This window comes from Lagenorhynchus albirostris, chromosome 7 (genome assembly GCF_949774975.1).
Source record: "Lagenorhynchus albirostris chromosome 7, mLagAlb1.1, whole genome shotgun sequence".
Taxonomy (NCBI): Eukaryota; Metazoa; Chordata; class Mammalia; order Artiodactyla; family Delphinidae; genus Lagenorhynchus; species Lagenorhynchus albirostris.
Genome location: NC_083101.1, coordinates 44,070,001 through 44,085,280, shown reverse-complemented (window position 1 = coordinate 44,085,280; position 15,280 = coordinate 44,070,001). Strand labels below are relative to the sequence as shown.

The window sequence follows — 15,280 nt, the reverse complement described above, 5'->3', positions numbered from 1 at the left end:
CCAATTTTTCCCAGCACCACTTATTGAAGGGGCTGTCTTTTCTCCATTGTGTCTTCCTGCCTCCTTTGTCAAAGATAAGGTGACCACAGGTGCGTGGGTTCTCTCTGGGCTTTCTGTCCTGCTCCATTGATCTATCTTTCTGTTTTTGTGCCAGTACAGAAAGTGTTATATTTCTATGTCTGGAATTGTAGGTAGTAATTATCCTAACAAAGCAGACAGATGTCCAATGGAAAAGGTGGGCATCATGTTGTCCCTCCAGTTCCAGGGAAGAGTCGGATCCTCCGGATCCACATTTTATGAACTTTGAAAACACTTGACTCCCAGCTTATTAAAAACACACCTAAAAAGAATCAGCAGGAATGCCTAATTTCTGAATATTCATAGTCAAGAGGTAAAGGAGACAATTTCTCAGGCTTACATTGGTGGTGGAATATGAGATCAAGCTGTTCCCATAGCTCTGACTACATGGAGTAAAAACCAGTAGGTCTAAGTTTCAAAGACTGAACAGAACACTGTGATAAGAGGTTAGGGAGTTGGCAGAGCAGGGTGGTGGGGCTCTTAATAGACCCAGTGGGGAAGGAATAGCATCATGGAATCACTAGGGGATATAGACAGGCATGGGCGATCTGAATTCCTAGAAATAAGCTCAAGTAACATGTAGAAAACTAATCATTAAAACAAAAAGAGGAACCGAAAAGCATGGTGGGGTAAATTTAGCGTATTAACCAGGGAGCCAAGAAAAAGGGCCTCATTTCATCATCATGATTAATATATTTCATCAAGGGGATCTCTCATACCCTAGTGCCTTGACATTGTTGTTGATCCATAAGACAAGGGTAGGAAGAGAGGTAGGCTGATAAAAAGCTGGTTACTATCTTGGTCAGGACTATATACATAACACGTGTACATAAATGCCTGCCGTGAGCTTTTTTTTTTTAATTGAAGTATAGTTGATTTACAATGTTATGTTAGCTTCAGGTGTACAGCAAAGTGACTCAGATATATATATATATATATATATATACACACACACATACTAGGTTTTTTTGTTTGTTTGTTTTGCTGTACGCAGGCCTCTCACTGTTGTGGCCTCTCCCGTTTCAGAGCACAGGCTCGGGACGCGCAGGCTCAGCGGCCATGGCTCACGGGCCCAGCCGCTCCACAGCATGTGGGATCTCCCCGGACCAGGGCACGTACCCGTGTCCCCTGCAATGGCAGGCGGACTCTCAACCACTGCGCCACCAGGGAAGCCCTACATACTAGTTTTTATTCCATATAGTTAGAGCTTTGTGAACAGCCTGATTTCATTTTCCACCACAGTGGAGGCCTGAGAAATTGTCTCCCTTACCCCTTCTTCAGATTCTTTTCGTTTATAGGTTATTACAAAATATTGAGTATAGTTCCCTTTGCTATACAATAGGTCTTTGTTGGTTATCTCTTTTATATATAGTAGTGTGTATATGTTAACCTGCTGTGGGTTTTACTGTACTTCATCATTCCATGTAACATTATATTTGGGAAAGCAACAGAAGTGAGGTATAGAACTAGGTTTTCTGATAAATCAAGCTATTTATTCTTTCCTTTAAACATGGGCTAGCATAGTTAACAATGAATTCATTTAATGGTGAATAAGTCATTTTACTAGGCTGGGGAGGTTAAGGAAGAGGGAAAATGGCAGAGGTGAGAAAACACTTCTAAAGCAGTTTGACCACTTGAGATTTATTTATTTTATTGTCAATATTTTGTGTTCTGACTGAAATATTCTTTTTGAATTACAACCAACATTATAAATAACTATACAAATTCTTCAAAACTACAATAATTTTAAACTTAAAAAAAATAATCATAAACTCACAGAGAGTTTCAGAAATAGTAGAAGTCCCCCATATCCTTCACCTAAATTCTCCCAGTGGTAACAACATATGTAATTATAGTAAAATATCAAAACTAGGAAATTGACATTAATGCAATTTACACACCTTATTCAGATTTCACCAGTTTTTACATGCACTCGTGTGTGTGGATATATGTATGTGTGTGTCAAACTAGCAATACTTCTAACCCTCCAGAAGAAATATTCTTCAGCTTTTTTTTAATACTTGCTAGTCATTTACATATGATATTTTCTGATGCTAATGCTTAGTAGTATTCTATTACTACCTAATACTCTAATACTGTAATATATTTTTTCATTTTCTTTCCTTGTCTGCAGTGTATCTGTTAGACTTTGGAGCAGTTGATGAATGCTAACTTTTATTAATTTCTTTAAATATTGTATATATTACTCCTGAGGGCCAAAAAGAGGATTCACAATGTGTATTGCTAAGTATAGAAACTGTCACAATTTAAGTTCATGTTTAAAATTCTTTCAATATTAGCCTATCAAAAGGTCTGTGACTATAATCTTATTTTATGTATCTGTTTGTCATTGTCTTAGTTCAGATTACTCTAACAGAATACTATAGACTGGGTGGCTTAAACAACAAATATTTATTTTTCACAGTTCTGGAGGCTGGGAAGTCTAATATCAAGGTATTGGCAGATTTGGTTTTCGGCTTGTAGATGACTGCCTTCTTACATGGCAAAGAGAGAGAAGGGAAGCAAGCTCTCTTGTATCTCTTCTGATAAGGGCACTCATCCCATCATGATGGTACCACTCTCATCACTTAATTACCTCCCCAAGGCCTCATCTCCAAATATCATCACATTGGGATTAGGGTTTCAACGTGTGAATTAATTAGGGGTGGGGCAGACAGAAACATTCAGTCCATAGTAGTTATTTTGAATGAGTTTTCCTAGTATATTTTGAGTTTTTTGCTAGTATAATAAAAAAAATTAATATCATTGAAGCCTCAGGGACTATGTATAATTGTAGTCACATCAGAAGCTATTGTCTTAATTGTCTCACAAAAACTAATCACCAAAAAGTGGACTGTGTGATTTTTTTCCTTCTTAAAATTTTTAATTTACCTTTTTTAAAAAATATATTTCTTAAGCTTTTTGCTGAAGACAGGGTGAAAATCCATTTTCAGCTATTTTCCATTCTTCTTAAGTTTTTTAAGATTCCCAGCATTTCCTCCTTATAACTCAAGCTGAATAAATGATCGTGGGGATTCTATAAAAAGATATTGTCAAATATGCTGTCATCAATAGCAATGAGGAAATAAAGTTGCCTCTGCCTCACAAAATAAGTAGGGTAGCAGGCGAAGAAGTCAGGAAATCTTGTCAATCATTCAAAGACTTAGGAATGTGGGTCCTTGTGAGTCTTGCTGGAAGAGTGAAAAGGCTTTAGAGAAGGACCCAGGAGACCCAGATCTAGTCTTTGGCCTGTCACAGTTTATCACTGTCCTACTGACTAAATTTTCTCACTTGTAAAATAAGAGAAGTAATGTCTGTTTTGCTTACATCACAGGGTTGAAGTGAGAATCAGATGAGGTTAAAATACTTTGAGAAGTGGAGAGTGTGATATAAAGTAGTAATATTATCAAGAACAACACAAGCAGTCAGAAACAGCCGCTCTGAGTGATATATTGGAGAACACCTCAAACACATCCCTATGGCTTGCTCCCCTCTCCCCTTCTAAGGGGGCTTTTGAAGTAGACTCAGATGGAAGGTTTTCACTCAGATTCAAACAGAATCAAAACATGCCAAGGAGAATGGGCACATCAGATGTCAAGAGGGAATCGAAACAGTGAGAGGGGAGCCAGAATCCACAAACAGCTGAAGACGTTTGTTCCAGGAAAGAAATGAAATAGAAAGTAGTCTTTCTCCAACTTGCCATTGCTTGATTCCATACAAGTATAAGTTTGACTTTCAAGCAATGTCGTGGTAACTAACTGGAGACCTCTTGCATGTGTCCTGATGTCTCTGGTTCATCGCTGAGCTCATTCACATCTTGTTTTCAGACCCATGGTAAATCTCAGATGAGTTAATATTTCCATCCCCACTGACTCATCTGAAATAAAAGAAGTTCACAGAGCAGTGTGACTAGAGGACTGGGAGAAAGCAAACGAAGGGGTAAAGGCGGTATTTTACTACCTAGCGACATTTAGTAGACCCCACAGATTCATACTCTAGACGAACTTCGCCTAACTTGTATGTGTTCACAATATTATAGAAATGAGTTAACAGGCATTCTCTGATCTCGTTTTCCATCTTTTCAATCAGATAGCCAAGGTAAAACTTGTTGAGACCTGTAATTGCAGTGGTTTCTTGTTGGGTAACGTAGCAGATGACAAAAAAAAATTTTTTTTTCTGAGTAAGAAAAAGCCATCGGACGAAGACAGACATGATGTTTAAATCAAAATGCTCTTTAAGTCAAATGGTTTATTCAAGTAAAAATTATATAATACAACGTTTTACACTTACTAGGGGCCCTGGCAGCAATGCCCTTAAGAGATTCAGAGAAGTGATGCATTTTTAAGTCCTAGTTTGTCTACATGTGCTTTATTTTAGATGATGTCCAATTTAAGTCACTGGCTTATATATCCTTATAATTTACATAATTGGGTTATCTTCTAGAAGTCTCAGAAAATATGTGTCTTAGTAATATCGTGAACGTATGCAAGAAAGCTAAACAGGTGACTCATTTCCAAGGGACATTACGTGGGACATGGCTAGTAAAGTTTGCATTTAGGTGCGTGTGGGTCAGAACATAATCTAATGAGTATATTGTTTTCTGGACTAAAATCTACTAAAATTTTCTTCTTATGCTGAAAATACTTTACATGCTCATAATCTGTCATCTCTGAAGAAAAATACAACTGAAAAACAGACTTTTGTCTGTTTTGTGACTTTCATATTTATTGACATCATGAGTATACTTTTTGCTAACCACCCTTTTGTTCTTTGGGAGAAGGAAGAAATTGAATCATGTTCACGTACTTGAATAGGTCATGATGATATCCATTGTTCTATGATCTATTTAAAATCCATGTCAAGACAGAGTCCAACTAGGATATAAAAATAAAAAAGATGACTAGTACTTTACTTGGAGCAATGATCATTGTCATCTAAAGAGTGGGCTGTTTAAATGTAGTTGGCAGTTTGGACCCTCAATTACAGTATGCTGCAATATATGATTTAAATGATATTAAAATATAAGTGTCAACAGTACAGTATAACTTCCCTGTCTCCCCAAAATAGCCCATATATTATGATGTAGAGCCCTGTACAGAAATCTTTACAAGAAATGTTTTTATAAACAAAATAGTCACGCTGTTCTTCACTTACAAACGTTCACTGTACATTAACGATGCACATAATATGTGCAAGGCTTTACTGCATTTTAGAAATGCAGAACCATGTTACTTCTGTTTTTTAGTAATATGGTAGAACAGATAGTCAATTAAATCTCTCCTACCACAGTATATCTAAAAGTCATGGGAAAATATTAAAGAACTTTTCAGCGCACGGTTGAGCTAATGGGTTACCAGAGTATTTCTCTGAGAAAGTGCAAATTTATCAACTACGTGGGCAACAGGTGGACACTAGGCATTTCCCAGGGTGAGCAGCCAATCCCAGCCAGACTGGAGATGGAGTTTTAAAAGTCCAGAGATGGCAGGAGACAAGGCCTTGGTCCAAAGGGTGAGAGAAGCTTTCTGCATAAAACGGATCCCCTGAGGTACTATCTTCAGTGCAATAACCATAGAAAAAGAAAACCTACACAGAGAGACAGAGGATGTATTTGACTTTCTCTCCCTGGATGATAGATAGGGCAGGACGATAAATAAATAACTACCTTGGAGAATAACTAAATTCTCTTGTGGAATTTGCACCTATAATCCATATTACTTGTATGGCCCCCATTTTTAATTTGGTGGAACAGGTCCTGGTTGGTGTAGCCCAAAATATGTGTTAGAAGTGAATTTAAATCTTCTTTAAAACAATGAGTTTTCCATACCATCCTCAAGGAATTCACAAAGATAAAAGCCTAAACAACATGATCTCCTAATTTGACAATTCACCAACTACATGGGGGAAACATCAGCATGAAAACAAGCCAATAGAAAAAACGAATAGCAGAATTAGATTCACCTATTTAGAATTATTATATATAATTCATATGCATCAAGAAATAAATATTGAAAAGCATTTTTAAGAAAAATTGACTATCCAGATTAACTGGGTGGACTTGACAAAAGAGCTTTAAAAAGTAAAACGTATAAATAACTGAAAAGAAGAATGCAGTGAATGGACTAAATAGCAGGTTGGTCATGGCCGAAGATAGGACAAGTGAAGTATAGGACTGAGCAGGTTACACAGAACACAGCCGAGAGAGAGAGAGAAGGATAGGGGAAGCCTGAAGGTGAGATTGAAGATTAAGACAGTGTGAAAAGGTCTAATGTATGCTTAACGGGGATTCTGATAGGAGGAACCATAGAATGATGTAAAGGCAGTGCATCAAGGTACTAGCTTACAAAGGTACTAGCTAAGACTTCTGAAGATTTAAATATTAAACTACAGGTTTAGGAATTCCAAGAAAGAATGTTTAAAAATACATACATATAACATCTTCATGAACCTGCAGAATAGAAAAGACAAAGATCTGAAAAGCATCCAGAGAGAACTAGATTGCCAGATGGCTGATTTCTCCCCAGAAACAATGGAAGCTAAAAATTGGTGGAATGGCATCTTTGAAGTGCTGTTAGTCTAGGATTCTCTATCCAGTGAAATTAGTTTTTAAGAACAACGATAAAATAAAGTCATTTTCTGAGGCTACCGAAAGCCTCTCCGATGGGTACATTTATAGAATGTTCTTCAGAAAGAAATTAGTGATCCCAGAAGGAAATAACAGCTACAAAAATAAACAGAGCAAAGAATGTAAATCTAAGCAAACATTGATTGTTTAAAGTAGAACAGTAGTGGGTGATTTCTAGAGTTAAAAAATCCAATGTATAACTATAATTATGGGGGGATCATGTCAAGGGGTGGATAATCAGTTAAAACATTCTAAAGTCTGCATTGTTTGGGAAAAGGTGAAAAAAGTATTAATAACTTTAGTGTTTGTGATCTTAGCTATCTATTATCAAATATCTAGGATAACCATTAAATAATAGAATATAACATCCAAACTAGTACAGGGTAAAAAATACAGAAATGAATATGAATATATGAATACATAGACACTGTAAATGGACTGACTCTTGAGTCAAAGACAAAGATAGCCTAGCTTCAAAAAAACATAATTATAGTCTACTTATGAGGCATACTAATATGAACACAGAATATTTGAAACTAAAAGGATCAAGTGGTTTATAATTTAAATATTAACCAGATATCTTTAATGTTTATTGCAAGAACCACAGTGTTACTACATATTCATAAACAGTTTGTTTCACTAGAAAGACTTGATACTTCCTTTCTAAACACAATAAAAATGGATAGAACTGCAAAGAACATTAACAAATCCACAATATAATGAACAAGCTTGACATAATGGGCTTACATGGAACAACTGGAGAATACACATCCTTTCAAGCACATGGAACATTTATAAAAGTTGATCATATGCTTCGCCATTTTATGAGCTCACAAAATTCAAATGATTGCTTCATAAAAATTATATTCTTTTATCATAAGTTAATCAAGTTATTGATCGATATAAAAAACATAACACCTGCATACGTTTGAAAAATTTAAATCATACTTCTAAATAACCCATGGGCCAAAGAATAAACCAGAGCCACATTAAAACCATAGGTCCTCATGATCCTGTAGAACTTGCATTAATTAATAATAGAGCCAATGAAGTATAAAAACAGTAGACTCATAAAGGGAATTTGACATCTGAATAAAAATAACCTACACCATGAAGTAATATGCGGTAAGAGGCTAATGAAGATTCATAGTAAATAATTACTATGCTCAGAGGAAAATTAGTAGTTTAGCTTGGGGCTTACAAAAATATTTTTTTTTAAAAAGAGATCATTTTTTCTGATGATTAAAGTGTATAACCAAATATCAGAGGGCGAGGTAATTATGAGTACATCAAAATTAAATAACTATGTGTGACAACCTAAAACTGCCATAAATAAGATTGTTACATTCCAAATAAAGCATTTGGAAATATATTTGCAACAGGTATGATGGAAAGGCAATAAGTGATATGGGCAAAAAGCATGAAGGCGTTATTGAGAAAGCAAGAAATAGAAATAGCTAATAAATATTTGAAAAGATGTACAACATCAAATGTAATCAGAAAGGATAAAGAGGGAAGCAACAATGAGATAATATTTTTCAAGTCTGCTTGGTAAGGATGAAAAAGATTGAAAACTCATACATAGGGGTTTACGTACACAGGGTTTCGTCCAGATATTTTCTCCGTTCTTCATATTGTCATTCAACTTGGCTTATGGCCTGTCTTTTTTTTGTCACTAATTAAAATTTGGTGTTTTGTAGTACTATTTATCAGTCTTGCAGTTTTTATGAGGTTCGGTTATACTACTTTTATCTTCTGTTGACAGTGTGACAGTATATTCTGTACTCTTTGATCCAGTAATTCCACTTCTAGAAATTTGTCCCAAGGTATATAAAATTTTGTATATACAAAACTGTTCTTTGTGGCCTCATTAATACTAGTGAAAAAATGGGTAAATTTCCAGAAATAAAGATTATGATGTGTGTGTGTGTGTGTGTGTGTATATATACACACACACACACACACATATATAGGTATATGCTATTTCTATATAAATATAAAAGATTATATAGAATAATAGTAACCATTTAAATGATATATAGATTAATCTTTACATAAAAAGAGATGCATGATATTACTAAGTGGAAAAAGCAGGATATATCTCTGGTGTGTGAACTGGTGTGTACCTATCAGTTGTAAGCAACTACTTGTTTATAGTTGCATAGACAGTAGTTATATCCCATGATGAGTGTGTAGAATATGCTGTAAAATAAAAAGTACCAGAACAGAATCTGGGGTCCTGAGTTCTAGTCACTGTTGGGCTATTTTTGACAGATCTCTTTACTTCTCAGGGCCTCCTTAAGTGCCCTCATCTCTAAAAAGGTGGGAAGGGAGGTGAGCATTGACTTGATTAGCATAGAAATACACCACAGTGGTTGTCACGTCCCCCTCCCGCATCCAGGGCAAGCATTAGTCGTCAGTCCTCGCGTTCTTTCTCTGGGCTTAGCCATGCCTTAGAAGTGTTCTCAGCACACGCCGTATTAGGCCACCATTTCTAAACAGATTGTCCTTTGCACTTGACGCTTCTTTGCCATCCTTGGATAGGATCTTAGAAGTCCTTTCAGCTAAATGATTTTTCTGATTAAAGAACTAAGTTATTGTGGTGAGAAATAACAGGGAATATCTTTCAGAAAAATTTTGTACTTTTCTGGCCGCCACATCTTAAAAAAGCAGTAAAAAGGTGAACACAAACAGGTAAAATAGGTTTTGATAATATATTTTATTAAGTACAGTATATCAACATGTAATTGATATAAAATAACTACTAATGCATTATTTTATGTTGTCTTTTCACATAAGATCTTTGAAATCCAGTGTGTATTTACAGCAATCCCATCTTAGATGATGAATTTTCTTCATGAGATGAGATCTCATTAGATGAGATCCTTGATGTATATTTTAATTTCCTGTTTAAAAAGTAGTTTCTCATACCCATATTCTTAAATTTTGTAATAAATGAACTGAGTACTAGTTTTTAAATTTAATTAAAATTAAAAATTAAGATGTGGTCACAGTAGCCATATTTCAAGTACCTATTAGCCATATGTGGCTGGCGTTTACCATATTGGACATCGAAAGTTCAGAGAATACAAAGGAACATACAACTTGATTTTAGCCTTCAAGGAGATTTTCTGGTTGGGAAAGCAAGATATCAAAAATAAGCACACAAGAATGTAATCCAAAACAGAATGTAATTAAGTGTAAGTGTAAAAGTTTGCCATGGACAGACTTAGTGCTACTTGGGTAAGACGTTCCAGAAACACCTATAGCTTGCTACATTCTTCACCACTTTGAAGTCTGAGTGGTGTCGAGGATGTGTTGAGTTTGGGAGAATGAGGTGTCTTCCTTTAGAAAGTGTGTGTGTTCTCCCTGCAGGCACGGGACCCGCTGTGCTGGAGAAGTGGCCGCCGCAGCAAACAACTCTCACTGCACAGTTGGCATTGCTTTCAACGCCAGGATCGGAGGTATGGGAAACAGACACGAGTGGATGTAGAAACAAGCCAAGAGCTCTCACCCTAACTGGTTTTCAGAACCCTTTTCCGAACTAAAGACAGGCATATGTTTGCATAATGGAGTTCAACTACTGCTGACAGCAAAATGACTGTGTTAACCTGCGTTATTAAGTGGCCCCCTAAAGCATTGCAAACACAGACATTTCTTTCTTTAAATAAGAATGAGAAAAGGTTGTCCAATAACGAAGATGGGGTCATTAGCATCTATACCAACTTGTACAATTGGTACCTGGGTCAGAAAGAACTAAGGATATAAACAGGCCATAATATCTCTATGGAAAGAAGCATTTTGAAATTCTGTCAAAGCAGAAAATTTTTTTTTTCTTTCCCGTAGGCTTTACAAAAAGTTCCTTTTAATTGTAATTAAAAGGTAAATAGTAAAATCTCCTTTTGTAGTCCCAGAGTATAGTAATGCTATTACCATTAATAATTGCAGGTTTTATATATATATATATACACACACACACACACACATACACACACATACACAAGCTCAAATATACATATACTTACTACAAGGACCAACCAAAGCAGTGTAAATTCAGATATTAATAAAACAAACTCTTACTTTCCCATTTGTAATCATCTTTTTTAGTATAGCCTGGTGACGCAGCCATGCACAAATGGGAAGAAAACATTGTAAGAGATGGTATAGATCCTACTGGCTTTGAAGGTGTTCCTCTAAGCATCTCCTGAAGGGTTTCATAAGATGAAGCTCCTCAAACCAGGCTGACATCCTTGTTTCCAATATACTGTTTCCAAATGGTAAACAGATTTGGATCTAAAAAATAGAAATGATAGTCCTTTCTAAGGTTAATGTAGATGTCTTATAACATGAAATAATTGGGGTATATAATGACGGTGCTAAGGAAAGGTTTTCTGAGACTGTCTTCTGTGTCATTCCATCAGTAAATTTGACCTCTTTCTTTCTTTCATTTCACCAGGATTCCTAGAGTATGGCAGCTTATTAACCAGTAATTAGCAGTAGTCTTGAGAGCATCTGCTCTGTATCAAGGGCAAGGTTCATGGAGGTGTTATGGAAAGGAGACTGACATCCTCTGAAGAATAGTGAGGGTGCTGGAGGCCCCTGTTCTCCTCAGGATAGCTGGATGACTACAGTGGCTGTCCAGTCAACCCTACTTGCTGTCCAGCACACACACACTCACATACTCAGACACACACCCAGGTCCCTATCATTACTATTCAGTACTAACCCAGCACTTCTGACCTTGAGGGAGTGAAGGGATGAACTTGTGAAGTTCACAGATAAACTGCTGACCTAGCTAAACAAGACCTCTAAAAAAATGAATGAATGGCAATGCCTGGCAAATGTTCTTTCATCCTAAAAGCAAAAACATTCTAAATTATAAATTTAACCCCTAGACCCAAGGCATGAAGGCTTGCAGTTAGTTAAATGAAGAAGAAGTAACCTTTCATTTTTAAACTTGAGAAAATAAAATCCTTATCAATTTTTGGTCAGAAAATTAATATTATGCTCTAGATATGATTTTATGAAGCATGTTTTCATGGACGTCACATAAATTTCATGGTGTAGAAACTGAATTCAGGTGCTGTGTAGACACTCCTGTGTTTAGACATACTGATTCGATTATTTCAGGCCTCCTTGTAGTGGTAAAATAGTTCCATTTTATGCTTTTAAATAGAAGTAAGAATATGAAATATTTCCTCTTTATTTGGTAAAAACCATGCAGATGAGTTTTGAATATTCAGATGGCTGCTGAGGACCCAGTATGTGCAGAGCGTCCTGCTGGGTATTTTCCTCCCACAAAATAAACTGCTGAAAAGCTTTCTAAGTATGCTTTACATTCCATAATTTTTAAATGGACTTGTTCAAAACCTTTGTTCTCCACATCACCTGTTTCTATACATCTCCTTTAAAAATACACAAGCCTAGAAGAAAAGATAGTCAAGAGATAGAGCAGCCAAATGCAACATCTTTAGGGATGCTTTGGGGAAATTTAAGGTAGAGTGGGTGTTTGTTTCCCCCTTTTGTTGGAAAAAATATGAAAGGACAGAGTGTCATATCTGTCATGTAATTTAAAATGGTTTAGCCTAATAATTATATTTTTAGATGAAGAAAATGTGGCAAAATGTTAACAGTTGTTGAGTCCTGGCTGTATCCGGGTTCATTGTCATTTTTTCTGTTTTTCTGTGTTTGCTATTTTATAGTTAAAAGTTAAACATTTTTTTAAAAGTACAAAGAAGATATGGTTCCTTCAAGAATATTTTTATATTCCACCAGAATTCCCACCTCAAACCACATAGTCTCTAAAGCTGCCTGATTTAGGGTTTTATTATTTAATCCTCATTTATTGGTAACCAAAGAAAGTTGAAATCCTACTAGATAACGTTTTCCTAAGGAGTAAATTTGGTCTATAAGGACATAATTTTAAAATAATACAATGTCTCAGTGACATTGAGACATATTTAGCTTCAGTTTAAGGAAAGATATGTTTACTTATTAGGTGTTTTGTTGTTATTGTGTGTCTGTAAAATAAAAAGAAAGCTTTTTATTTGACAATTTTTTTTAGTATCTTAGTGTCTATTTTTGCAAATTAAGGTTAATAATAAATTCCTATCTGTCTGGTGGGAATACTTACATGAAGATTAATGACTAAACATTGCCAAAACCCTTTGAGAATTATTTGATGTGTAACATACACAGAGGGCATTCTCATTTATTATTTGACTTATAATAACTTGGCAAAGAAGTAATACATTAAGTTCACATCAGTATTTCAGATTAGGAAATAATATTAAATATGGAGGAAATTGGACCACTCTAACTTGGCGGCTTTCCAAATTTCTAAGCCTGCTGAGGTTAGAATGTTTTATACCAATTATGAGCACAAGGTACCTAATGAAGAGAAGTTTAGGGAAGATGGATTGCTTGAGACTCCCTTTGTCAAGAGACAAACCTATCCCTTAAGACAGATAAAGAGAAGGGAAAGAATGTGGAAACTTAGAAAAAGAGAACAATGGCTAAAAACGTTTCTAAAGAAGTTTTGCTCTTCTACGTGGAATGTAACTTCCTTTCCCCCCAAGAAAGCTTCAGAAAAGTCTTGCAGTATCCTTTTCTGAGGAACATATGCTGACTTAGTGTTGATTTAAAGGTTATTCTTTCCTTAAAAAAAAAAATGCTACGATTGAAATATATCTCGGTCTGTTTGGGTGAAGCTTCTGTTAGAGTTACTTCCCCTTTCTGTCTTACAGGAGTTCGAATGCTGGATGGAGATGTCACGGATATGGTTGAAGCAAAATCAGTTAGCTTCAATCCTCAGCATGTGCACATTTACAGTGCGAGCTGGGGCCCAGATGATGATGGCAAGACTGTGGATGGACCAGCTCCACTCACCCGGCAAGCCTTTGAAAACGGTGTTAGAATGGTAGGTGTTTGTTTTTTTTTTATTTTACTGGAGTATAGTTGATTCACAATGTTGTGTTAGTTTCAGGTGTACAGCAAAGTGATTAAGTTATACATACACATATATTCATTCTTTTTTAGATTCTTTTCTCATATAGGTTATCCCAGAATATTGAGTAGAGTTCCCTGTGCTATACAGTAGGTCCTTGTTGGTTATCTATCTTGTATATAGTAGTGAGTATGTTTATCCCAAGCTCCTGATTTATCCCTCCCGCCCACATTTCCCCTTTGGTAACCAGAAGTTTGTTTTCAGTATATGTAAGTCTGTTTCTGTTTTGTAAATAAGTTCATTTGTTTCATTTTTTAAAAAATTAGATTCTACATATGAGTGATATCATATGATATTTGTCTTTCTCTATCTGACTTACTTCACTTACTATGTTGCTGAAAATGGTATTTCATTCTTTTTGATGGCTGAGTAATATTCCATTGTATGTATGTACCACATCTTCTTTATCCATTCCTTTGTTGGTGGACATTTAGATTGCTTCCATGTCTTGGCTATTGTGAATAGTGCTGCAGTGAACATTGGGGTGCATGTATCCTTTAGGATTATATTTTTCTCTGGATATATGCCCAGGAGTGGGATTGCTGGATCATATGTTAACTATTTTTAGTTTTCTGAGGAACCTCCATATTGTTTTCCATAGTGGCTGCACCAACTTACATTCCCACCAACAGTGTAGAAGGGTTCCCTTTTCTCCACACCCTGTCCAGCATTTATTATTTGTAGACTTTTTAATAGTGGCCATTCTGACTGGTGTGGGGTGATACTTCATTGTAGTTTTGAGTTGCATTTCTCTGATAATTAGTGATGTTTAGCAATTTTTCATGTGCTTTTTTGGCGATCTGTATGTCTTCTTTGGAAAAATGTCTATTTAGGGCTTCCCTGGTGGCGCAGTGGTTGGGGGTCCGCCTGCCGATGCGGTGGACACGGGTTCGTGTCCCGGTCTGGGAGGATCCCGCATGCCGTGGAGCGACTGGGCCCGTGGGCCATAGCCGCTGAGCCTGTGCATCCGGAGCCTGTGCTCCACGGCGGGAGAGGCCACGGCAGTGAGAGGCCCGCGTACCGCAAAAAAAAAAAAAAAAAAAAGTCTATTTAGGTCTTCTGTCCATTTTTTGATTGGGTTGTTTGTTTTATTGACATAGAGCTGCATGAACTATTTGTATATTTGTATGTTTTAAAAGCACCTCAGCTCAAACTGTGTTGATTGGTGATGACTTTCATATGAAGCCACCTCTGAAATAGTGAGTTTCCAATCCTCCCGTCTAGAGGAATGCATGGAGCTCTAGGCTGAGTCAGTAGACAGGATTGTGCATTGTATCTGTCCTGCAAGTAAGCTAAGGGCTAGAGAGTTTCCTCTGATGAGAACAGAGGTATATTTGGATGCTTAGATTTGTTGAAAAGAAATATTTATTAATATGAATATTAACATCATTAATATTCATCAATATGTTAATTTTGGATTTGGAGCTATAAATTCTTGAAACTGTGAGACTGAGAATTGGAGATATTGAAACCCTCCAATTGGTGTTGATAGGTCATCCAACAATGCCCTTCTGGGCATCTCCCTTGTGTAGTCCCTTCCCTAGCTTCACCTCTGTCCCAGGACAATATTATTT

At 36.3% G+C, this 15,280-nt stretch overlaps 1 protein-coding gene across 1 annotated transcript in view; it reads left to right on the top strand.

Moving 5' to 3' along the window:
• Nucleotides 1-15,280, top strand: part of PCSK5 (proprotein convertase subtilisin/kexin type 5) — a 316,125-nt gene that overhangs the window by 146,844 nt on the left and 154,001 nt on the right. Inside the window, exons 6-7 of the mRNA XM_060154957.1 lie at nucleotides 10,076-10,164; nucleotides 13,447-13,619. Of these exons, the coding sequence (XP_060010940.1) occupies nucleotides 10,076-10,164; nucleotides 13,447-13,619 (262 nt within the window). The remainder of the gene's footprint in view (nucleotides 1-10,075; nucleotides 10,165-13,446; nucleotides 13,620-15,280) is intronic.